Source organism: Cervus canadensis, chromosome 15, assembly GCF_019320065.1.
Source record: "Cervus canadensis isolate Bull #8, Minnesota chromosome 15, ASM1932006v1, whole genome shotgun sequence".
NCBI classification, from domain to species: Eukaryota; Metazoa; Chordata; class Mammalia; order Artiodactyla; family Cervidae; genus Cervus; species Cervus canadensis.
In genome coordinates this window covers 66,969,745-66,993,212 of record NC_057400.1, presented here as the reverse complement: position 1 = coordinate 66,993,212, position 23,468 = coordinate 66,969,745, and the positions used below count along the sequence as shown (strand labels likewise).

General features: G+C 36.1%; 1 protein-coding gene across 1 annotated transcript in view; it reads right to left on the bottom strand.

The window, feature by feature from the left end:
• The window catches only part of COL3A1 (collagen type III alpha 1 chain), a 39,692-nt gene that overhangs the window by 5,116 nt on the left and 11,108 nt on the right, over positions 1–23,468 (bottom strand). The window contains exons 3-45 of the mRNA XM_043487850.1: positions 23,354–23,404; positions 22,823–22,936; positions 21,445–21,525; positions 19,725–19,778; positions 19,210–19,263; positions 18,391–18,444; positions 17,710–17,763; positions 17,498–17,551; positions 16,778–16,831; positions 16,306–16,350; positions 16,113–16,166; positions 15,534–15,578; positions 14,915–14,968; positions 14,408–14,506; positions 13,658–13,702; positions 13,412–13,510; positions 13,166–13,219; positions 12,942–13,049; positions 12,699–12,752; positions 11,986–12,084; positions 11,615–11,668; positions 11,362–11,460; positions 11,011–11,064; positions 10,660–10,713; positions 10,276–10,329; positions 9,761–9,814; positions 9,375–9,419; positions 8,751–8,849; positions 8,553–8,660; positions 8,267–8,320; positions 6,706–6,759; positions 6,568–6,621; positions 5,795–5,848; positions 4,710–4,817; positions 4,218–4,271; positions 3,884–3,937; positions 3,524–3,685; positions 3,301–3,408; positions 2,219–2,326; positions 1,331–1,384; positions 1,104–1,211; positions 564–617; positions 68–175 (exon numbers count right to left, since the gene is read on the bottom strand). Coding sequence (XP_043343785.1) covers positions 68–175; positions 564–617; positions 1,104–1,211; positions 1,331–1,384; positions 2,219–2,326; positions 3,301–3,408; positions 3,524–3,685; positions 3,884–3,937; positions 4,218–4,271; positions 4,710–4,817; positions 5,795–5,848; positions 6,568–6,621; positions 6,706–6,759; positions 8,267–8,320; positions 8,553–8,660; positions 8,751–8,849; positions 9,375–9,419; positions 9,761–9,814; positions 10,276–10,329; positions 10,660–10,713; positions 11,011–11,064; positions 11,362–11,460; positions 11,615–11,668; positions 11,986–12,084; positions 12,699–12,752; positions 12,942–13,049; positions 13,166–13,219; positions 13,412–13,510; positions 13,658–13,702; positions 14,408–14,506; positions 14,915–14,968; positions 15,534–15,578; positions 16,113–16,166; positions 16,306–16,350; positions 16,778–16,831; positions 17,498–17,551; positions 17,710–17,763; positions 18,391–18,444; positions 19,210–19,263; positions 19,725–19,778; positions 21,445–21,525; positions 22,823–22,936; positions 23,354–23,404 — 3,081 coding nt within the window. The remainder of the gene's footprint in view (positions 1–67; positions 176–563; positions 618–1,103; positions 1,212–1,330; positions 1,385–2,218; positions 2,327–3,300; positions 3,409–3,523; positions 3,686–3,883; positions 3,938–4,217; positions 4,272–4,709; positions 4,818–5,794; positions 5,849–6,567; positions 6,622–6,705; positions 6,760–8,266; positions 8,321–8,552; positions 8,661–8,750; positions 8,850–9,374; positions 9,420–9,760; positions 9,815–10,275; positions 10,330–10,659; positions 10,714–11,010; positions 11,065–11,361; positions 11,461–11,614; positions 11,669–11,985; positions 12,085–12,698; positions 12,753–12,941; positions 13,050–13,165; positions 13,220–13,411; positions 13,511–13,657; positions 13,703–14,407; positions 14,507–14,914; positions 14,969–15,533; positions 15,579–16,112; positions 16,167–16,305; positions 16,351–16,777; positions 16,832–17,497; positions 17,552–17,709; positions 17,764–18,390; positions 18,445–19,209; positions 19,264–19,724; positions 19,779–21,444; positions 21,526–22,822; positions 22,937–23,353; positions 23,405–23,468) is intronic.

The window sequence follows — 23,468 nt, the reverse complement described above, 5'->3', positions numbered from 1 at the left end:
TAAGGTTTGCCTATCTCATCAACGAAAATGCATTAAGAGGACTTTCTAACAAAGTGGATGCACTTACTGGAGATCCGGGGGCTCCTGGGTTACCAGGGAATCCGCGATGTCCTTTGATGCCGTTAGCACCACGTTCACCGGTTTCACCTTTGTCACCACGTGGGCCTTGGGGACCCTTTACAAACACATCTCAAATTAGGATCATACACACACACATTGGAAAAACAAGTTAGAGCTTATAACAATTAAGTCCATTGTATAATATTCTACAAGCTAGAAGTCCCATCGACAGACATGGCAAACATGCAACTATACAAACTGTTGTGGTTGTTTGGATTTTGGACTGAGAATTGTATAGAGCCCCAGAATTGCCACGTATACCCATGGCCCCAAGGACATTTTAGATCCTAAATTGCTTTCTGTTTCATCAAAGGAAAGTTTAAATTTGGTTCCAAGGTTATGTATTTATTCATCCCTTTTTCCTGAACATGCTGGAAAATAGACTTTTCTACACCATAGAATTAGTTAAAATAGACAACAAACAAACAAACAAAAAAACTTACGGGAGCGCCTCTTGATCCGGCAGGGCCTGGGGCTCCAGCGGGACCAGCAGGGCCCTAAAATAAAAATAAACAAACAGACAAACACAGGGGGAGGTGTTTGTCTTTTGATATAGATTTGTTTTATTTAAATGCTAATTTTTTCATTGGGAGAGAATAGTGGTATGCTTGCTGATATTTCTGAAACTTAGTATTCCTTTTTCCTTACAAACCCTTAACCTGTTTATAGCTTTACCTGGGCATCTAAACAGGAAAACTGAGACCATCCTGTTATTTCAACTATATGTTGACCAAGCGGATATACCCTTGGTGTGATTAATACCGTTTTGAATTTAAAAAATGAATTCTTCATTGACTACTGTCAGAAACTTCATGTATATCTTTGTCACCACAGTTGTCTAAGGAATGACTAGCATACAAAATTGTAAAACAAATGGGAGTAGATCTTTTGGTTGGCGGATGTGACATTCTCTCTTCTATCTGCTGAGTTCTTTAGCGCGGAAAATGGATAAATAAGGAAAGATGGTGTTCATTAGCACTCACAGTTTCTCCTCTGTCACCGTTCTTTCCAGCTGGACCGACAGGACCAGGAGGGCCTGGGTGACCAGGAGCTCCAGGGGCACCAGGAGAGCCGTTTTCACCACGGTCGCCCTGCGGACAAGTTCACAGTTCCAAAATCGATCTGATCAGCAGTTATTGCTCGAATTACATCTATTAAAAGGTATAATTAAAACCTACAAAAAAAATTTTTGTACTTGTGTTTGTTATACCTTGGTACCTGGAGCTCCATCTCGGCCTGGCAGACCATCTGATCCAGGGTTTCCCTGGTTAAAGAAAAAAAATAAGAAAAGAAATCAAATTTTTTGGAACTATTTACATACCATTGAAGCCATGCATTCTCAGTGGGTAAAATATCATTCCTAAAGAGAGTAAAAATTGGTTCTCGGGAGTGAAAAATCTTAGACATGACAATGGGTGTGGCCCTGCAAGGGCTGACAATGCCTACATAGAGACGCAGTACACCCGTGGAACTGCAGTTTCACAGGCTAAGAGAGAGAAGTGACTAGGAAATTAAAAAGGGTCTTAGGAGAGAGGTAATGAATAAAAGCTTGACACACAGTAATTTAAGCAGATAATGAAAATCTACAATTTAAGAAACACTAATCACAAATAATATGCAGAATATTTTTACCCGGAAGGAATTCTGTAAACTGGGGCTCTCCCTATCCCCAACTCTTTTGTTTATTTAGCTAAAGATCATATCCTTCTCCATTAATGATCATTCACTGCATAAATATTAATGAACATGAACAGTTAAGGTTGTGTTGTAATAAATTGTAATAGAAAGAATATCTCTTACTAGAGAAAGAAGGTGAACTTTGACATGTGGCAATATTTACACTTTTAGACCCACGTAAGGCTAATTTGACCCTTGCTTAAATAAGTTATTGAAGGCAGGAGGAGAAGGCGATGACAGAGGATGAGAGGATTGGATGGCATTACTGACTCAATGGAAATGAACTTGAGAAAACTCCAGATGATGGTGAAGGACAGGGAAGCCTGATGTGCTGCAGTCCACGGGGTCTCCGAGTCAGACATGACTTAGCTACTGAACAACAACGTGACTTCTTGGATGTTTTCTGAGAACGAGTACTTACATCTCTTCCAGGTTCACCAGCTGCCCCAGCCAGACCAGGAAGACCCTGGGGGCCAGGAGGACCACGTTCTCCATTTTGACCACTAGGTCCTGGTTTACCACTTTCACCCTGTGTACAAAGAAATAAAAGAAATCCATACTTCTTTCTAGGAAATCAATTAATATGATACTTTTAGATGTCTTCGTTTTCCAGGGACGAACTTTGTATTATTCAATTCTTATTGAATTTGTTCCTAAAACTATCCCTGTCAGAGAAAAAATGCTTTGGGGAACAAACTCCTTGTATTTTCTAACTTGTCCAATGAACCTGGATGCCTGAGTAATTACGTTGATCATATTAGAATACATCCTAAAATGAGGTGCATAAGTAGACATGGCTATTGTAAGAAAAAAATAATGATTATTCATCATGAAACCAGAGGTTTATGGTGCCCATTAGAATTAGGATATATCAAATATTTGGCTCTATTTAAAGAATATACATTTATTGGATATGTTCATATAAATCAAGTAGACTTAAATGTTATATTGTAATTTCACTACAGTATTATATGACTTTCAGTTTAAAAGGGTGCTCAAAGTGTCAAATGTGAGCCCCAATAAGATACAATTTTATTACCCTATTTGCTAAATGGATATTTAAGACGCTAAGCACTAGGATGTTATAGAAGTATCAGTGAAAGAAAGTCAGGAGAATAAAATGAATTGAGTTGATGGATAATTGGTATCAATTAAAGGAATCACAGGTCTACAAGCTGATATTATTTTCCCCTTCAAGACTGACAGTCAGCAAATGGAAGAATGCTGACAAGTTTCCTAACAGAGGTATTTGAGATGACAAGATATTTCCTGTGATATCAATCTATTTGTGATGGTGTTCACAGTTGGTCTATGATGTGCATTGTTTTTGGATTCCAGAGCCTTTTAATAATATGCATGCTTCCTGAAACTGAAAATATCAAGAATTTATATCTAATTACAGGAAAACTTGTTTGTTACATACTTCCCATGGTTATGTGCTGTCTGAAGACTATCAGACTTCACAAAGGAAACAAAGGTCCAGCGAAAGATAGCTGCACTCACCTTGATGCCCTGTGGGCCGGGGCTGCCCCTAGCACCTGGCATGCCTGGTGGGCCTGCAAGACCTCTTGCTCCAGTAACTCCTGCAATTCCAAGTGGGCCCGGAGCTCCCTATTGTGACGGATAATGAAATCTCAGTTACTCTTCGTGTGACTGTGTTTTCCTCTATTGATTTGTGGTTGAAAATAAAACTGTTGTTAATCAATAGAGCAAAGAAAGCACTCACCGGAGGGCCCTGGGCTCCAGGTGCCCCCTTCTCCCCTGGTTGGCCAGCATCACCCTTTGGTCCAGAGATCCCGGGGCTGCCAGGAGCACCGCTGCTACCAGGGGGGCCTGGGGGACCATCTTTGCCGGGAGGACCGCTGGCGCCAGGGGGGCCTGGGTTACCCTACAAAGAAATGTTTGATATTTGAATATTTTATAATGAAAAAGTACATTTTTTTCTTCCCTCTTTCACTTGGATTCAAATAATTTTATATGCGATTTAATAAAAAGAGAAGTTGCAGTGAATAAGTTTCTCATCCTATGCATACATGAGTACTCTTTATGGAATATATGGCTTAAAATTACTTTAAAAAGTACTTACATTACTGCCAGGAGGACCAGGAGGACCACGACCACCGGGGAAGCCAGCAGCACCCTGCAAGATGATAAATATACTTTTGAATGTCAAAAATCAAGGAGAACAACTAATTAACCACTAAAAACAAATATGACATGTAAGAAATGTGGTAGAAACTGCATCCTATTCTGAGATTTATGATTTGTTTTTTCTTCTTGGAATTTGCATATAACTCACGCATGAATAAGTGATCATAATTTTATACTCTCTTTAGGAAACTAGGGCTTTCAAAGCAGTTTTTATACAGATTGATATTAATTAATGCTTTTCAATAATAGTTAAGAAGATCATTACTTACAGGACTACCAGGACTGCCACGTTCACCTTTGACACCTTGGGGGCCCGGGGGACCCTATATGGAATGGAGATGGAAATGGTTGATAGGAATAGCATCAAAATCAAAATTTGGGATTAGCTTTAAGCCTTTGAAAAATCAGTAACTCTACCTATCATGACAATCATCTCACAGTACATACAATCATTATGTTGTACATTTTAAACTTCTACAATGCAATGTTATATGTCAATTATATCTCAGTAAAACTGGGGGAAAACACTACAACAGAAATGAGAACCTACACCAAAACACAAAAGCAGTAACTCTCTGAGGACATGAAAATAACCTGATGGAGGTAACTAGATGGTTGGAGCTAAGCTTCAAACTCAGAACTGTATTCCTAAGAAAACTGTATTCTTGTCACCATGACATGCTCTCTCGGTGTGAAATATTACATTATCGACAAAGCTAAGTACTTTCTTTTAGAAGGCTTAGAGAAGGAGAGATACTTACAGCAGGCCCAGAACCTCCAGGGGGTCCTGCGACTCCAGGAGGGCCCCCTTCGCCTTTCTCACCAGGAGCTCCTCTTTCTCCTTTAGCACCAGGCTCACCGTTCTGGCCCTGCATTCAGAAACAAAAACAACTTGTGAGCTGACACCCTTCACGATGCACTGGGCTTATCCTTATTTATTTCTTCAGAAAACAGAATTCTTCATGCAGAGAGATATTCTTAACCTATTTTTAATTTTTAAATTAATTTTTATTGGAATATAGTTGCTTTACAATGGTGTTAGTTTCTGCTGTATAGCAAAGTGAGTCAGCCACAGGCATACATGTATCTCTTCTCTCCTGGATTTTATTCCCATTTAGGTCACCAAAGAGCACTGAGTAGATTTCCCTGTGCTATATAGTAGATTCTTATTAGTTATCTATTTTGTACGTAGTTGTGGATATATTTAAATGTTGAAATAAAATTGGAACAGTCTCTGAAGACATGGAGGAAGAAACAAAGTCAATGAAAATGTTTCCATGATAAAGATTCCCCTGGTGGTCCTGTGGTTAAGACTCCATGCTTCCACTGCAGGTGGCATGAGTTTGATCCTTGGTTGGGGAACTAAGGTCCTGCACCCCACATGAAGCCACCAGAAAATAAAAAGAGTTTCCATGACAAAAGAAAGTTGTCAAGAAAGTGGTACGATTTACATTATTTTTCATAAAGGGAGAACCTCTCTCTAAGGATTGTGCATTTCAAAGCAAGCACCAATAAATGCACTTGAGAAAGATGGGGCTTAGAGGAAATTTTATTTAGTACCATTTAAAAATGGAAGAACTTTAATAAAAACTTTCAGAGTGCTTGAAGTCTAAGAGATCGTGTTAGTCTCATTAATCTGGTGTAAAGGCAGGCCAGGTGTTTTTGTATCCATCTTTTAAACAGTAAGAATAAAGTTTTAAAAAAAAAGAGGTGGATAAATGAACCCTCATAGGGAATGAGTGGCTGAGATAGACTAGCATTCAGACTTGACTTATTCTCCTACTATTTTTCAGTGAGATAGTGATTCTGGGCTATGTGACATGCATATTTTAATGATCATACTTACAGGAGTACCAGGGAAGCCAGCAGGTCCTGGTGGCCCATGTTCGCCTCTCTCACCCTTAAGTGAAAAATATCCTCATTAGTCACAGTGAAACATCTTCCTATTGGGAGCACACGTCATCCTCTACATCATCTATCTTTTCCTTTAAGCTAAGGAAAGATAATGTTAGTGTGCAAAGCTAGCAGAGCTTAACCTCTAAAGACATCTCCATTTTTCAATAAAATTAGAAGTAGCACCAGAACCATTGATTTCTCTGCCTCTGACTGTGATATTATGTGTAATAAAAATAATTTGAGAATTTTGAAGTATTTAAAAAACCTAATTGTATAACTTCTAAAAATGCAAGGATTTTAGAAAATAAAAATAAGGTTAAAGTGTTGAGAAATCATTCGATTAGTTAATTAAGAACATTTACTAAATATATCTCCTGAGTCTGCAAACCCTGAAGGCAGAGAATTTTAGATCTAGAAGTAGCCTCAGGCAAAGATCCTATGGCTTTAAGAAATACTCTTTTACAAATGCATATTATTACTTATGTAACTTTTATATTTTTTCCAGAATTACTTAGGAAAGATGGCAAGATTTGAAATGGTCTCATAGTCTCTCGTGAATCTTGGCTTTACCAACTTTCACCTTGCTTTGCGTGTCATATGATGCTAACAGGTAGTATCCCACCATTGAGACTAGGGCCATGGACAGAATTGCTAAAGAGGGAAGGACAGATAATTGCTGCCTGTGTGGGGCTAAAATGATGTTAAAATGTCTGTAACACTTACAGGGCCACCACGAGGACCAGCTATACCCGGAAGTCCAGGGGCACCACTTTCACCCTTCAAAAAGAAAAAAAAAAAATTGTCCTTCATCCAAACAACAACAAAAGACATTTTCTGTTTCTAAACAGTGCTAAGTGTTACCTTATCTCCAGGCTGACCAGCTGGGCCAGGAGGACCAATGGGACCAGTGGGACCCTAAAGAAATAGAAATATACTTTGATATTGAAGATGAGCAGCATCATTTTCCTTATTAATCAAAAAGCATATACATGGATATATTATTATTCATCTAATAAACTAGATAATGTGGTTTCCTTGATGGCTTGAATTAGATACTCTTTACTCAATGTGTAAATACTGCACAGTTTACTAAATACAAGATTCTATGGATTATATAATTCTGTGGCAATTTATTCATTCAGTTTTCTTTCTATTGCAGAAGATAAATAAGACATGATGTAAGATGTTACAGTCATATCTTTTAAAATTAAAGTGTACTGCTTTATTTAACTTATTATTCAAAATATATAGCCACTCAAAGTATTGTTGCACATATCAAAGTTTTCACATCAAAATTTTCAAATATTAAGGTTTACTTATATTACATAAATAAAATATTAGATTTTAAAATATTGGATGATGGCTTACCCATCTAGTTTGTTAAAAGTGAAGTATTTATGAATTTGTTTAAGGCAACTTCAGTAAAGATAATGTCTATCTAATGGCTTAATTATCATGTTTATTTGCTACAGTCATATCTAGGTGTTCTCTAATGTGGACAGAATTGATTATAATGTGGTTTTTTTTTAACTTTTATTTTGAAATAGTTTTATGGATTCATGGAAGGTTGCAAAGAAATATACAGGAGAATTCTGTGCATCTTTCTCCCAGCCTCTATCAGGATTGCATCTTACACAACTATGGTATAGTATTAAAACCAAGAAACTTAACATTTGTACAATCCATAGAGTTTTTCAGATTGCACCAGTTACACATGCACTTATTTTTGTGTGTATATGTGTATGTGATTTTTAATGCAATTTTATTTTGTATAACCTTGCATGACCATCATCACACTCAAGATATTCAAATATCCAATTACCATAAAAGACCCCCTTATGTCATCTCTTTATAGTTTTTCTTTTTAATCTCTTTATAGTTATATCCATCTCCCTCTCCCCTATTCCTCACTTCTGGCAACCATAAAGCTGTTCCATATCTCAAATGTTTCATGAATGGAATCATGCAGTATGGATCCTTTTGAGATTGACTTTTATCACTCAGCATGATGTCCTTGGTGTCTGTATACATTATTGCATGTATCAATGGTTCATTCCTTTTTATTGCTAAGTAGTATTCCATGGTATGAATATACCACAGAATTTCAATGCTTTTTTTTAAATGAAAAAGTTCCTTCATGAGCAGTATTGATTATCTTGGATTTTAGTCAATTACTATGACTTTAGCTTGTAATATTTCTCATACTTTTGAAATTTTTCCATTCTCAGGTCATTGTTGAACTGTTAGTGATAGAAATCAGGAATTTTAACAATCATGTCATTTAGTTCTTTTTAATGCCCTGAAGGTGGCAAAGTATGATCTAACTTATCATGAGGAGTTTTTGGAAAAAATAAGTTGAGGTGAAGGGCTGTTTCATACTATATAAAGATAAATTTTGCTTCTCCCCAATTTGAGTACTCACCCTTGGACCATCTTTGCCTGGAGCACCATCGGCACCTGAACTGCCAGGGTCACCCTGTCAAATAAAAAACAATGGCATCAGATTAGAGGTATCTCCAATGAAAATATGACAAAAAGAAGAGCAACCCTCAGGATTCACTGCAATGCATCATAGGTGTTCCAATTAAAAAGTTTCTCTAAAAAAAAAAAAAAAGTTTCTCTAGAAACAGATTACTTTAGAGTAATGTTGCTTCCTTTAGCCAAAAAAGTATGTCATATTACATAATTAACAGGAAATAGGTTGATACCTTGTCACCCTTTGGACCAGGGCCTCCAGGACCCCCTCTTTCTCCAGGCATTCCTTGCAGTCCAGGTGTACCAGCAGAGCCAGGTGGCCCAGGGGGGCCAGCGGCACCCTGAAATTAAAGGAGAAACCATAGCTCACAAGAAAGAAACAAAATGCATTTTGCAAAGTCTAAGTGAATCAAATTGGCTGGGGGCGCTACCTTTCCTCCTTCGGGACCAGGGGGGCCAGCTCCACCTCTAGGTCCAGGGGGCCCTCCTGCCCCAGGAGGTCCGCGTTCCCCAGGAGCACCAGAATCACCCTGCAGGAGGAAGACAGACATCCCCGTTAGGAAACTCAGGCTTACAGCCAAACAACAATACCCTACATCGTATTCTTTTGATACAGACCACAATGCTCTTAACTTTTGAATAATCTGGAAATTTTAATAATTATAAACTGCATTTGATCAATTGAATGAAAAATGGAAAGCAAAGGAATTTTTATACCTGGCCTGATGAGCTAGCTTTGACACTATTATTTTATCACTAGGGGAAAATTTCAAAGTTGTTCTATCGAAACCGTTTTCCTGTAGAGAAGCAGTACACTAGAAAGTTTTTTTTTTTTTTTTTTTTTTAATCTCAGGCCTATAGGTGACTCTACCCTGTTTATTCATGTCAGAAAATTTAATTTTCCAGATGATGCAAATTTAATGTATTGGAAATGTTTTGGATTACCCTAAATATATTCATCAAACATTTTCGATGTTGAGTGTCTAAAAAAAGAATATTTTGGTTTGATATACTAAAAATGCTGAAGAAATGAGAAAGTAAGTTGAAATATTTACCTTGCCTCCTGGAATTCCAGGTGCACCAGCCTCACCCTTTGGACCCTAGGACAGTGACGACGTTGCATGATTAGGCTTCTATCAGAATATATGTTATATAAATAAACAAGCAAAATACACACTTGACTTGTTCAGTTTATCCAGTCATGAGCTATATTCTCTTCCTTTAGGTCCTTTTATGATAAAATTCAAACTTTTCATGGAATAGCTATGATTGAATAATTTTTCTTTGTTTGGTAACAAACTAACAAATAACATTTGTTATTTCAAAACTAAATGTTAAAACTCAGATACCGTGGCATGAAAATGTGAGAGCTAATTATTTATACATGGCTACTGCTTATTCTTTTGGCTTCTGAGTTTTGAAAACATGACATGTAACTTACAGGTTCACCAGGTTTTCCGTTTTCTCCTGGAGGACCACTTGTTCCAGGCAAGCCCTATAAAGAATCATATTTGTATTGTATAATCATGTCAAAGGTTGATTATAGGAAAGCTTCTCTTAAGTAAGGATGTTTCTGCAGAGTATTCAAAAAATGGTTCTAGCAGTCTTTTTAGGTGTAGAAAATTTTTAGCCCTCAAAATCCTGTAACAGAGGTGATATTCAACCTTAGAAACCTATGTTCATCTCCCTCTATTCTTTCTGTTGTTGTGTATAAAAGTGAATTATGATTAGATGAATTTAGTCAGATACATTTAAATTACAATAAAAGTAAATATAAGTATATGAATTATGTGAACTTCAAAGTAGAAGTCAGATGCACACATTTTAAGCTTAAGATGAATTATCTTTCAGTGTCACAAAAAAATTGAAGTGTTGATTAATTTAACAAGTATAGCTATCAAAGGTAATTACAGATAAAAATAGGGGCCCAATGACATTTAATTAACAATTTCTTACTTGTAATCCTTGTGGACCAGGGGGTCCTGTGTCTCCTTTGTCACCAGAAGGCCCCTATGTAAAAAAATACAACGAGACGCTTCACTATAAAATATCCTTTCATATTTAGTCCACATATTTTTCATCTCATCAGGCCAATTGCTTAATCTGAAAATCAATGGTATGAAGGAAGGCAGAGTCTGGCTTGCGGAAGTGGTGTAAGGAAGACATATACAGCACAAACTTTACTCAGTGCAGTATTTAGCTAGCTGATTAAATAAACAATCTTCATAATTGCTTTGGCGAACTATAACAATACAGTGTCAGAGACTGCATAATTCCCAAAGTCTTCCCTCAGGCCCACTCCCATCCACTTCCATTTCCAATTCATGTCAGGAAACTTACAGTAGGTCCTGGAGGACCCTGAGGTCCGGTCTCACCGTTCTTTCCAGCAGGACCCTAAAAAAAAGCAGTTATGGAAGCGGAGATAAGAAAACAGAAGTCGTAGGGTTGGAGAGAAATGCCTCTAATACAACAGGTGTCCTCAACCTCCAGGATGATGACCTGAAGTAGAGCTTATCTAATGATAATAGAAATAAAGTGCACAATAAATTCAATGTGTTTGAATCATCCCCAAACCATCCCCTCTCCCTCAGTCTTAGGAAAAAATTGCCTTCCATGAAACTGGTCCCTGGGGCCAAAAAGCTTGGGGAGCACTGTCAGAGGACTGGAAATGAGTGGATAAATGCTACATACCTGAGGGCCTGGACCTCCAGGGCCACCTCGTTCTCCATTTTTTCCAGGAGCACCCTAAAGAAGTAGCCAGTATTTACTAAATCTCAAAAGGAAATTATTCATTATCGTATTCTCTCATGTTTTTGATCTGCCCCCTACTCACACATGTATATAACCCCAACTGAAAACTCCTTTCTAGAACTCCAGAAAAAATACGTTAGCTCCCTTCTCACACAGTAGAGGGAAACCTCTTTCTCATATACTCTTCTGTGTTTTGAAGTGGAAATCAATTTGGGGCCATCTGCACCCCCATATGGAAAATAAAAGGACTTCCATCAACTATTTATTGAAGAAATGAAGGGAGGAACTCACATCATTTCCTTTAGGACCAGGGAAACCCATGACGCCAGGCTGACCCCGAGGACCAGGTGAACCTGGAGGACCGGGTCGACCCGTTTCTCCTTGGCTTCCCTAATAAGAAAAAATTATATTAACAGAAATTTCAAAATCTGATAAAATATGCAATGTACATACTAGAGCTATACAATATACATGAAGGCTAGTCCAAATTGTGCATTTAATCACTCTCTGGACTTGTAAAATGAGATGTTGAAAATGTACTTACAGGAGGCCCTGGTTTCCCATCACTGCCTGGTCCTCCAGGGCTACCGGGAATACCCTAAATTGAAGAATTCAGTCAGTCAGCTGATTTAACAATGATAATTGAAAAAAAACTAGAAATCTATGTATAAAATTTTGAGATTTCCACTGATATATGTAGCCTCATATTTACACACATTTTTCTGTCTTTAAATATCTTACTGAAGCATTCTATTTTATGTTCTTCAATCTATACCAGCTTAAATTTTTGTAAAATAATTTTGTTTCATTTGAGCCTACAAAACATAATGTCTGACTTAAGTATTTTTGAACCCTCTTCATTTGCTTCTCCTCTTACTAAATGATAGTGTCGATCAAACAAGTGTTTCTGTTTACCCTCAATCCTGGACCTCCAGGGAGGCCATCTCGGCCAGGTTCTCCAGCAACTCCTCTGGGCCCCGCGGGACCTGGGCCACCACGATCCCCAGGAGGACCCTATGTAGTGAAAAAAAAAACAACATGTATGTAAAAGTGCCTTCGTTGACCTAGACATTGATGGTACTGGGGTTGCAGCTAGAGAATTTCTTTTGGCCCCTTCAAGAGAGATGGGACATTGCCGACATGCTCAGTGTAAAGTACATTATCTATTAGCTTGGGTAATATTATAAGGTAACTTTGATGAACATCACATGCTGAAGGAATTGATATTTAGTGGGCTTAGCAATATATCTCGGTGCATATAAAATCAAATATCTTTGATGTTATGAAATCCAATTTATATTGCACTTCAGAGTTTTCAAAGAACTTTCAGGCACTTTAATTTATTCTTGCAATGATATTGAGATAAATAATTCCTAGTTGAAAGATAAGTTAAAGAGTTCTCACAGAGGTTGAGTAACATTAGTTGCAAAGCTAGGAGAATGGCTGAACAGGAGCTGGAATCATTGTTTTACATTTGGAATTATTATTTTTAATTCCAATATATTTCTTTCAGATATTTAGGTTTTAACTAATGGGACACTGTTTAGAAGAATATATCTATATATAGCACAAGCATTTCTGAAAATTGAAACTAATGTTCTTTTTTTTTTGAAACTAATGTTCTGTACCTTTTCTCCTGGAAGGCCATTTGCTCCAGCTGGTCCTCGGAATCCAGGCACACCCTGAAAATAGTGAAAGGCAAATATTTAACTCCAAAACGTGAAAACTTTTTCATAATTCTCATAGTATGAGATGTTTCAAAATAATCGTTGGGATTGAGTACTACTCAGATTAAGAACAAACACAATTGCCTCACCATGAAGGTGAAGTTCTATGATTGTTTTCCTTTTCCATGCCCATGGGAGACATACCCTTTCTCCTGCAGCTCCAGGAAGTCCATTTGCACCAGGTTCTCCAGGAGAACCATCTTTGCCATCTTCACCCTTAGGTCCTGGGATACCTGGAGAACCAGCTTCTCCCTGTGAAATGACAGAAATAATGACTGAACTTCAAGCACTTTTTTTTTTACCTGCTTAGTTCTTAACTACGTTCTATATTTCTAAGAAATAACTGAATCTGTTGAGGCAATACTTACACGTTCCCCACGTGGTCCTGGATCTCCTTTGGCTCCATTCTTACCGGGTTCACCCTAAATGGAACATAATTGTGGCTTAATAAACAGGGAGAATAGACTAACAAAATCATCACCAGTCACAGCTGATTCAATTACAAAAACAATGAAATCAATATACATTCAATGAACAAGAACAAAGAGCCTGTTACTTTTATTGTGAGAAATAAGCCACACCTCTCAGACAATGAAGGAAAACAAACCACTTACTGCAGCACCTCGTTGCCCAGGAGCACCATTGGTACCAGGTGGCCCCGGAGGACCGCGGGCTCCTAACAGCCCAGGAGCTCCAGGAATGCCAGCAGGGCCCTAGAAACAACCCAAGGACATTCACATGAGCCAGACTTGAATTTTCTTTTCTCAATAACCAACTTACATGTATGATCATGCTCAGTGCAAAGGAAGCCAGAAATGTGACTGTGAGTGAGATGAGGGTGAGTTGTGGGGACATCTTACCATTTCACCTTTGCCACCAGGACTACCATTACTCCCAGGAGGCCCCTAGAGGGGGAAAGAGCATATTCATAATAATGTCAACGGTGCACCTACATTTGAAGTCACTTATATAAACTGTAAAATAAATTTGCTGATGGGTATTGTGCTTTATTGGGGCAGGAAATGAAGACCCACTCCAGTAGTCTTGCCTGGAGAATCCCATGGACATCAGCGCCTGGTGGGCTACAGTCCATGGGGTCACAAAGAGTTGGACATGACTGAAGTGACTTAGCACACACACATGTTGTGCTTTATAGAGATTGGGTGATTCCTCCAACTATAGGACAACACATAAAAAGTAGCAAAAAATGATCATTATCTGAATAAATTAAAGATAATATGCACTTGGACTAAATTATTAAGTAAGTACATAAAGAGAAGAGGTTTTATTTTGGTCTTGTTTTCTTCTCTGAGTGTTTCTGATTGTTGATTAGTTTGGGGAATAGTCTTCAGAGTATCAGATAGCTATTCACCCTCTACTTCATTCGGTGTCATATAACCACAACATTCATAAATTCTAGAAAAGCACAGACCTCAAAAATTAATTTCAGTACAATCAAATCAGTATCTATCTTAGTAGAGGTATTGCAGAGCACTAAGCAACATTTTTTTTTTTCAAAAAAGTAACTTTAATTGATAGCAACATTAAAATATATGCTTTCATGAAATAAAGTGTAGCGACACTTCCTCTCAGTAGTTTTTGGTACTTACAGGGGGACCTGGAGCACCAGCATGTCCCTGAGGTCCAGGTTCTCCTCTTTGTCCAGGGGGGCCACTTGAACCAGGAGATCCTGCAGGTCCAACTTCACCCTAAGAGATAAAAACCTTAGTAGTCAGTCTCCCTTTCCACCTCTAATCTCCTAGCTAGTTTATTATTCAGTCCTGCTTAAATTCATCTTTCAAAGGCTGGAGTAGTATGAAAATTAAAGTGAGGTGTCATTAATCATAAAGGCAGAGAAAAAATCATAACTGTGTATGTAACTGTGTTATCTCTGTTCACAGAAAGAGATTGGGAAGAAAGAAAAGACATCAGAAGAGATCAGAATCCTGAAAGCCAGGGATAACGTCCCCTTTGGAGTCAAGGACAGGGCTTCAAACATCCATATAAATCAAATAAATCCACTTGACTATTAAAAAAACATTTTCAAGAAGAAATCCAATGATTTTCTGAAGTCTTCAAGATATATTTTATCTTCTTCTATGGAAATACATGCTTACCTTAGCACCAGGGGAACCAGGGAATCCTGCAGTTCCAGGGGGGCCAGGGGGACCCTAAAAAATGAAAAAAAATTCAAGATCTCTTAAGTAAAGGAAAACTCATACCACTGGTAAATAATGAATGGGTACATACACAATACAGAGGAAAACTGTATTATCAGCAGAGATGACCATTATGTAGAGAAACAATATGGCAGAATAAAATGAAAATTTCAATCCCCCATTCCCCACCATTTATGCCATGAATTCTGTGACTTTGTATAGGTTGCTTAGCCTTGAAATATCATTTGTAAAATAGAGATAACATTATTATCTATCTTTGCAAGACTCTTTTAATTGTCCCAAATCCAATATTAGCCCTTAACTAACATTGTTAAGCACCATACAGATGTTAGCAACTGGCCAAGTATAATAAGGAGTATCAGAATTTTGTTTATGGACTTAGAGTTTTTAGATTAACTGTTTCTAGATTTTGTTTATGGGATTAGTGTCAGTTTGAATCAGATATTCATGAACAATGTTGAATTTTAGGTTTACAATCCATATTATTTCAATATTCCACAGTCCCATAATCTTTCATTACACTGAGCATATCAGGGTTCAACAAAAAGTTACTTACCGGTTGTCCATCACTTCCTCGCGCTCCATCATTACCTCGAGCCCCCTAAAAAAAGAATTTGGTCTCAAACATCTTCATCTTTCTGAAAGGCTGCTCACAAGTGAAGTGATATTTTAACTAAAAGTCTGACGTAACTGAGCTGACTTTTCCTCTAGTGTGTTAAAATCTGCTTAATGATATACTTTTAAACGCAAATTGTTAAAAATTCTGATATGTACAGCAATGATCTGATGTAGAAAGATTGGATTCTGTGTTTTAAGAACCGAATGCAAGTTAACACATTAAAAAATCCTTACCAGATAATAACTATAAAAAGCTTATTTGTTTGCTTATAATTATTGCTAATTATGGAGGTGACTTTTTTTTTAAATGCTTATTAATATTTATTATTGTCACAAAGCAAGAATATTCAGCATTATTAATAGCCCTATCACCTAAAAATCCCTTGGAAATATTATCAGTTATATTTAAATGCAACTTTATAAAAAACTTTTTGCAGATTGTCACAGCCTGAAAGCTGACTGAGATGTTTATCCATGACTCGGATTGCAATTGTGTAATGGCAGTAGGAATACTCACTGCGGCTCCAGGAAGTCCTGGCCGTCCTCTCTCACCAGGAGCTCCTCTTGGACCCTAGAGGATAAAATTAAAAGTGTGATCTTACTTTCAACTAGACATGTGTAAAAATGGCTGGGGAAGCAGTGAGGCAAGTTCTGCATTGGATGGAAGTTAATGGTACAGCTGAAGATTGTATGATAGGAAACATAATTACCATGGGTCCAGGAGCTCCATTTTCACCTGGAAGGCCATTTTCCCCCTAGAAACATGTAAAATATGTCACCATTTTGTATAACAGGAAAAAAATTTATAATTTTTTCAACATAGTATATTATAAAAAACATATGGAACTGAAGAAAAAGATTATATTAAGCAATATAAAATTTTGTAGCAATCTTATGCACTGTAAACCTCAATTTTTGCATTTTAAAAACTTGAAGACTAGACAGAAGAAGTCAACGTGTTACTTGGGGATTCTTAGTCATTTCTAATCTGGACAGTTTAAGTTATCAGCTTTCATGGAAGCTTTAATAGAACATCTCAGTTATATCTCACTATTACTTAGCTCCTAAAATGCAAAACTCAGGCGGGTTTTAGAAAAATCCAAACCCTAAAATATAAACCTTAAACATAGTTATAATTTTAAATAAATTTATTTATCAAAATGTGAGTTTGTTGTGATTTACCTTTAATCCAGGAGCACCAGTTTCGCCTTTTTCTCCATTTCGTCCATCAAAGCCCTATGATATATATAAAAGTAGTAAAAATATTAAGACCTGTTAACAATTCAGAATAGTTAAAAACTTTACATTAAATTTTTATAGCTAGCTTTAGCACATAGCACTCGTTTCAACACTGACATAAATGATTTAAAAAGCTGTTAAGTGCACTGAAGACCTGGAACATTGATTTTACAGTAAAAAAATGTGATCTAATTAGAAAGTACGATTTAGTCCAGTTAGGAAGTTGCCTTAACTGTACAGTAGCAAATATCTGCGTCATAAATTTTATTTCTATGAAGTTGATAGATTTTCCATCTAGTTGTTTGACTCTACCTAATGTTTTTGCATAGAATAAAGTCATTTGATTTGATCTGTAAATCATACTAAGTCAAGAATAGTTATCAATAATTTATTTTAATCTTTTCTGACAGTGGCGATGAGAAACTTATTCTTTTACAAATATCTTCCATTTACTTATATTCAGCTTTATTGTTTTATGTAAAATAAGTAGTTGATTTGGTCAATAAAGTTGATAGATTCAGAAAATGAAAAAAAAAAACCACCCAAACAACTAGTTGGAATCAGTCATTTTTGGCACACACTCAATTGCCCAATAAAGTCGGCTAGGTAAATAAACATAGCCAAATGGAACAACGGAAGAGTTAATTTAGAAACTGTACTTACTCTATGTCCTTTCATACCAGGGAATCCAGGCATACCAGCTGGGCCTTTCATGCCCTAAAAAAAAGGAATAAAAAAGATATTAATGAATTTTCAAGTAGACTCACAATTTACTAATAAAATGCCTTCTATTTTAAAGTATAATTTAATCATACAATTTCAACTTAAGACCATTGTGATTACTCCAACTAATTCATTCTGTACTAAAGACTTACAGGAGGGCCAGGCAATCCTCGCTCTCCAGGTCGTCCGGGTCTTCCTGATTCCCCCTAGGTGGAGAAAAAGAGAATATATGAGAGCTTGTATAAGAGAAAACTCACTGTAGCCAGTTAGTGAACTGATTACTTTGTATTTTTCTCTCTGAGGATTCATGAACAGGGTTAGGCTAGACATATGGTTGTGAGAAAAGCTTCCTCAGCAAAAGGAATGAGGCGTGTTTCTTCCACCTTGACATAAACTCATTAAAAATTCAGGCATCGCTCCAAGCAAATATTATGACCAACTCTCAATCCAGTGGGAGAATTTGCCGTTGGATATTAAATGGAAAAAGAGAATAGAATAAAATTAATGGTGTTTTTTAAGTTTTCGAGTTCATAAAGCATTGATACCAGTTTCTTTATTACAAGAGACAGAGAGAAGAAACATCTCTAGTTAAGTGATGTATTCATTGGATGACGGGTTTTGTTAGTTTTGAATTTTAAAAATGGTATATATACCTATACGAATAGAGCATAGATATTCAGAGATTAACATGAGCTTAAATGTTATTAAGATATCAACAAATTTTGAAATAAGGTTTTTCTTTGAGATTCTAGAACATGGGATATATTATTTAGAATATTGTATCCCCATGCATTGAATTGTACTGTATCCCCATGCATTTCTTAAAAACTTACATCTTTTCCAGCAGGGCCAGATGGACCTATAGCACCAGGAGGTCCTGGAGGACCCTGAAAAAAGGAAATAAAAAACAAATATATCTGTAGATTTTTCTGTTACAATCAATTTATTACTATAATTAGGTGTATTCCTAGAAAAAAAGTCCTTTTAGAAATACTCTCAATGTGTCTCATTATGAAAATGAAACCTTGACTTAATAAGTTATCTATATTAAATCTAATTATTACTGTTTATTAAACTTATTTTTAAAGAATATTAAAAGTACCATGTATCAGTGTTTTATATATATATATAAAACACATTATATATATATATATATATATATATATATATATGTATAATCCAAATACACTTCTACATTTTTTGAGATATTGAACTTTTAAATATATAGGTATTTTGAAATATTAATTTAAACTAATTCATCTTATTTACACAGCATATTTTCTTTTATAATATGCTTATTTCAACAAAATTAAGTTTAAAAATTATATTTCAAAAGAGTAGATATGCAGGTGAACTGAATTGCATTAGGAAAATTAATCTATATTCAACAGAAAGAGGATTTGTATTCATACTAGGAAGTGGACTGCTGTGGTGGCTATTTAGCCAAGAAATTCCTAGATTAAAATAGTGTCTCTAAGATATCAAAATGACTGAGATCAAAAGATCTTTGGAAGCAGTTCAACAATCATAAAAGTACAGTTTAGTATTTTAAATAAATTTGATAAATATTTTGCAGGTTATGCTTTTGAATATAAAGGTGGTTTCTATCTAAAACTGTCAATTTATTAAGTATAGATATAAATGTTACTTACTGCAGGACCAGCTTGCCCAGGTTCACCAGGGGGACCTTGGTATCCTGGAGAGCCCTAGTGGATAGAATAATATGTAAATATTTTTAAATTAACTTAATTTCATATGATTCATTTACATCTTGAAGATAGTATGAAATCAGAATTTGTGAATGAAGTCAGTGAATTTTATTCCAGTTCATAAAGATGGAAAGCAAAAATTTTCAGGTCAGAATAGTCCATTTATTCCATTTTACACCCTTAATTCTATTGAAACTGCATTGTTTCAGACTTGAAGCCATATGACATGCAAATTAAAAATATGATTTAATTTTACCAAGGTTTCAAGTGCTAATAGTTGTTGGTGGAAAGGAACTAAGCATGAAATTCCATCTTTGAAGGAATGATAGTTTCTTGGTTGTTACTACTGTACTTAACTGGGATTGTCTGCTGGAATGGCAGAATTACAGCAAGATCTGTATTAACTTGATTCATATAATATTCATGAAAAAGAAATCACCACTAATGGCTATACTTACAGGGGCACCAGGATGACCAGATGTGCCAGGGGGTCCGGGTGGGCCAGGAGGACCCTGTAACACAAATTAGAAGGATAAATACAAAACAAATGCTTCTGAAATACACTTTATCTAGGCATCAGAGATGCCTCTGTTTGGAATGATGCTGACATCTTTAAAAATGAGAACAACGTACCTCATTATGCAGTAACTATTCATAGATATAATTAATTTTATTACTGTTAAATGAAATTCTCTCAGAGTCAATAAAAATTATAGGCAAATGTTATAAAACATTGACCTGAGTTCTCCAAAAGGGGCATTCCAAATCTGGAAAAATCTACATAAAATGCTATGAGAATCTCGGCAACATTAAGATGATGCTAGAGCTGGTGAAGAAGAACACTTTTGCCTGGCAGCCCAACTCAATGTGGAAAAATATTAATCTGCACACTATAAACACAAGTTTCTAAAAATAATGATGTCAATCAGCCCAGTATCATTGAGCTGTGTTGATATGAAGATTTAGATGTGTATGTAAGACTCACTGTACCTGGGGCAACAATAAATTATAAACGATTTGTCATTGTTCAGAAATACAGATTAAATGAAAAATCTTCAGTTTTGTAGCATACTTAATACTGATAATAAATTTATAAAATCAGTTCTTAAATTTTATCTTGTAATTAAAAAAATAAGTATTCGATTTTTTTAGCTTTTTTTGTTTGCTTGCTTTTTAGTAAAAACAGTATGTCTGACTGAAAAATAGGATTAATAATGTGAATGTAGCTGAGAAACGCGAGATACTGACATTTACATGGTTAATGCAATTATCATTTTGGTTTTAAAAGATATAAAAAATAAAGATAAAATAAAACCCAGGCTCTAAAACTTTAAAATTCTTTTTTTACTTTTTACCTACTAAGAGTCTTTCTGTAATTTATCATTTAGATCTAATAGCTGAAGTTTTATACTTTCTAGTTTTGGAAGTTTTAGAAATATGGGGTCCAGCGATCTGGGCAGCAATCCTCCATGATCCCTGGCAAGCCAGCTCCATGTCTCATTCACACAGACTTACGTTTCTGGCAGTAAAATGATTACCTTCCCTGCTACTGTTCCTTCTAAGAGCTGTTCTTCAAAAACAATCATTTACATGGGACACATGCATTAAGCATAAATGCCCAGGTTTCAATGTTCTTTTGCTATTTTCTTCTACCAAAACTCTAGGTCATTTACATTGAAGAAAATCCTTTGGGTACAATGTGAATTGCTATCCCTTACAGTAGATGAACTTAAAGACTTGATAAATTCTGGAAACATTTGTATTTGATTTCAGGATTTGAGGTGAGATGAATTGTGATAATGGATTTTTATCCTGTGGATTGTCATCCAGATAGCAGCATTTAAATAATGAATGGACATTAAAAGAAGAAAAGTGGAAGCAAAAAACAACAAAATTTGGTTACAATTGGGAAATAGAGTGTAAGATCTAAGCATGAAGGCAGGTGTATACAGAAGGAAGGAGTGGCAAACAGGTGTGAAATGAGTCAGTGAAGGAAAAAATGAATTCGGATAGAGGGATCAAGGTAAACCTACCGTTCTCTTTCCCAGCCTTAACAAAAATAAGCTATTTTGTACAATTCTGCTGTAATATCGTGTTACTAGAAGAACAACCATTCAAGGGTTAACAGAATGGAAGGTTAAATAATTCTCAGAAATGCTGACAAACACTTGTACTTACAGCTGGGCCAGGATAGCCTGCGATTCCTCCTCCTGCTACTCCAGCCTTGACATCATATGCCTCGTACTGTGGAGAATAGTTCTGCAGCAAAGAGACCAGATAGACAAGATCATGTTGCGATACAGATCATAGTTCTTTTCAAAAGCATTTAGTAGAAATGCATGCACCATCTATTCATCGATAGAAATTTTTCTGCATGCCAGAGAGTATAGGCATGGTTTAATTATCTTGCTAATTCGCCCTGTAACTTTAGGTATTAAATGTCCTACAGAAATACTTGTCTATGCAATGCAACATTTTTTCAACTAACTGTAAGCAATTTGTTTCTAAATAATTTGTTTTTATATGCTTTTACCAAGCATTATCATTTCTAAGTGATATCCACAGCTTTGGAAACATAGGATCATAGATTAAGGCTGAAAGAGCCTTGAGATCAAATAACCTGACTCTCATTTTGAGCAGAAAAAATGAAGATGTCAAATCACTTGTCCAAAAGTTACTGATACAAGTGAAATTTTTATATCCAGTTTTTGGTTAATGCCTAACAGATTCACCAAAAAATAGACATCCCCATAGAAAACAAGCCCAAGAATAATGGAAAGGCTTATATTTTTACTGGATTGTTTTGGATATTATTTTATTTTGAATTCTTGGCCTAGCAATGGATTCTGTTTGCCAGTATAAGAATAAGCTAGACTCTATCCTTTGCCTCCTGTTGAATTGATTTTTTTTAATCTTTTTCTTCCCAACCCACAGTGATTTGTGTATGTGTTTTCTAATTCTTCCTAATTCCACGCAGCAGAAACATTGTCTTATTTATTTGTGTACATGCAGAGTTACATGTAGAGTTTACATGCAGAGTTAGTGGGTTGCCATGATTTTCCAGAGGAGCAGGATATGCTCTGAAGCCCGGACAAGAGTAGTTGCATAGTCTTGTATAATCCTTTTGACCTCAAGCCATTAAGGAGTGTTCATAACTCCTCAACTGCCTTTTGTACAGACTTTCAGAGGATTTACCATGAGGATTATAAGGGGAACAAGGCACAGTTGCAGTGCTTCCTAAATTCGCAGGGTTAATTCTTTGGGTAGTTGACTGCTCATTTCTCAAACATGGTGCATATATTATATTGCCTGCTGAGAAGTTGGGAAATTTTGTAAAGATATAGTAGCAATGGCATGAGAATTATGGAGAAAGTGAATGTATTTATAAAACAGAACCGTGCCTAGCACAAACATAAGCACTAAATAATAATTTGTGAAATACATAAGATCAGAGAATAGATATAGGGACGCCACAGGAGTGAGATGTAATATGGACTAAAGAGGAGAAAATGAAGCAGATAGTTTTAAATGGGTGATCTTTTAGTCCCAGAATTACCTGGCTACCAGTAGGACATGATTCACAGATTCCGGGAGGGCCGGGAGAACCTGGGGAACCTGGCAGTCCTGGAACACCAGGATCACCATTTCTCCCAGGAATACCAGGAGGACCCTAAAAAAAATAGAGATAAAAATAAAGAAAACACTGAAAATTCTTAGTGATTTAGAATCATTATCAAATTGTAGATTCTGTGCTTTATAAGAAATCAATATATGTGATATGTTTTCTTGGGAATCTATACATTTTTAAACAAATGATGTAAATCATTTCAGTGTAATTTATTCCTTTGTATATTGACCTCTATTTTATTTTTCAAACTGATAATAGGAGTGAAGACATATTAGTCAAAGTTTGGGAGATCAAACGCTTACATGCACAGTTATGGATTCTCAGTTTGAGATATCCTGTGTTATTATTTAAATATGTGGTACTAAAGGAAATGTATAAATGATAAAAGTTCAAATATGGAAAGGTTATTAGAAGGAAAAAAAAAATCAAGGAACTAATTTCCTTTCATTGTTTACTTACTGGATCTCCCTTGGGGCCTTGAGGTCCTAGACCGTTAGGAGGGCGAGTGGGCTAATAAATGGAAAAGATATAGATTAAACACAGGAAAAACTTTTCCATGAAATATGTCCCAATT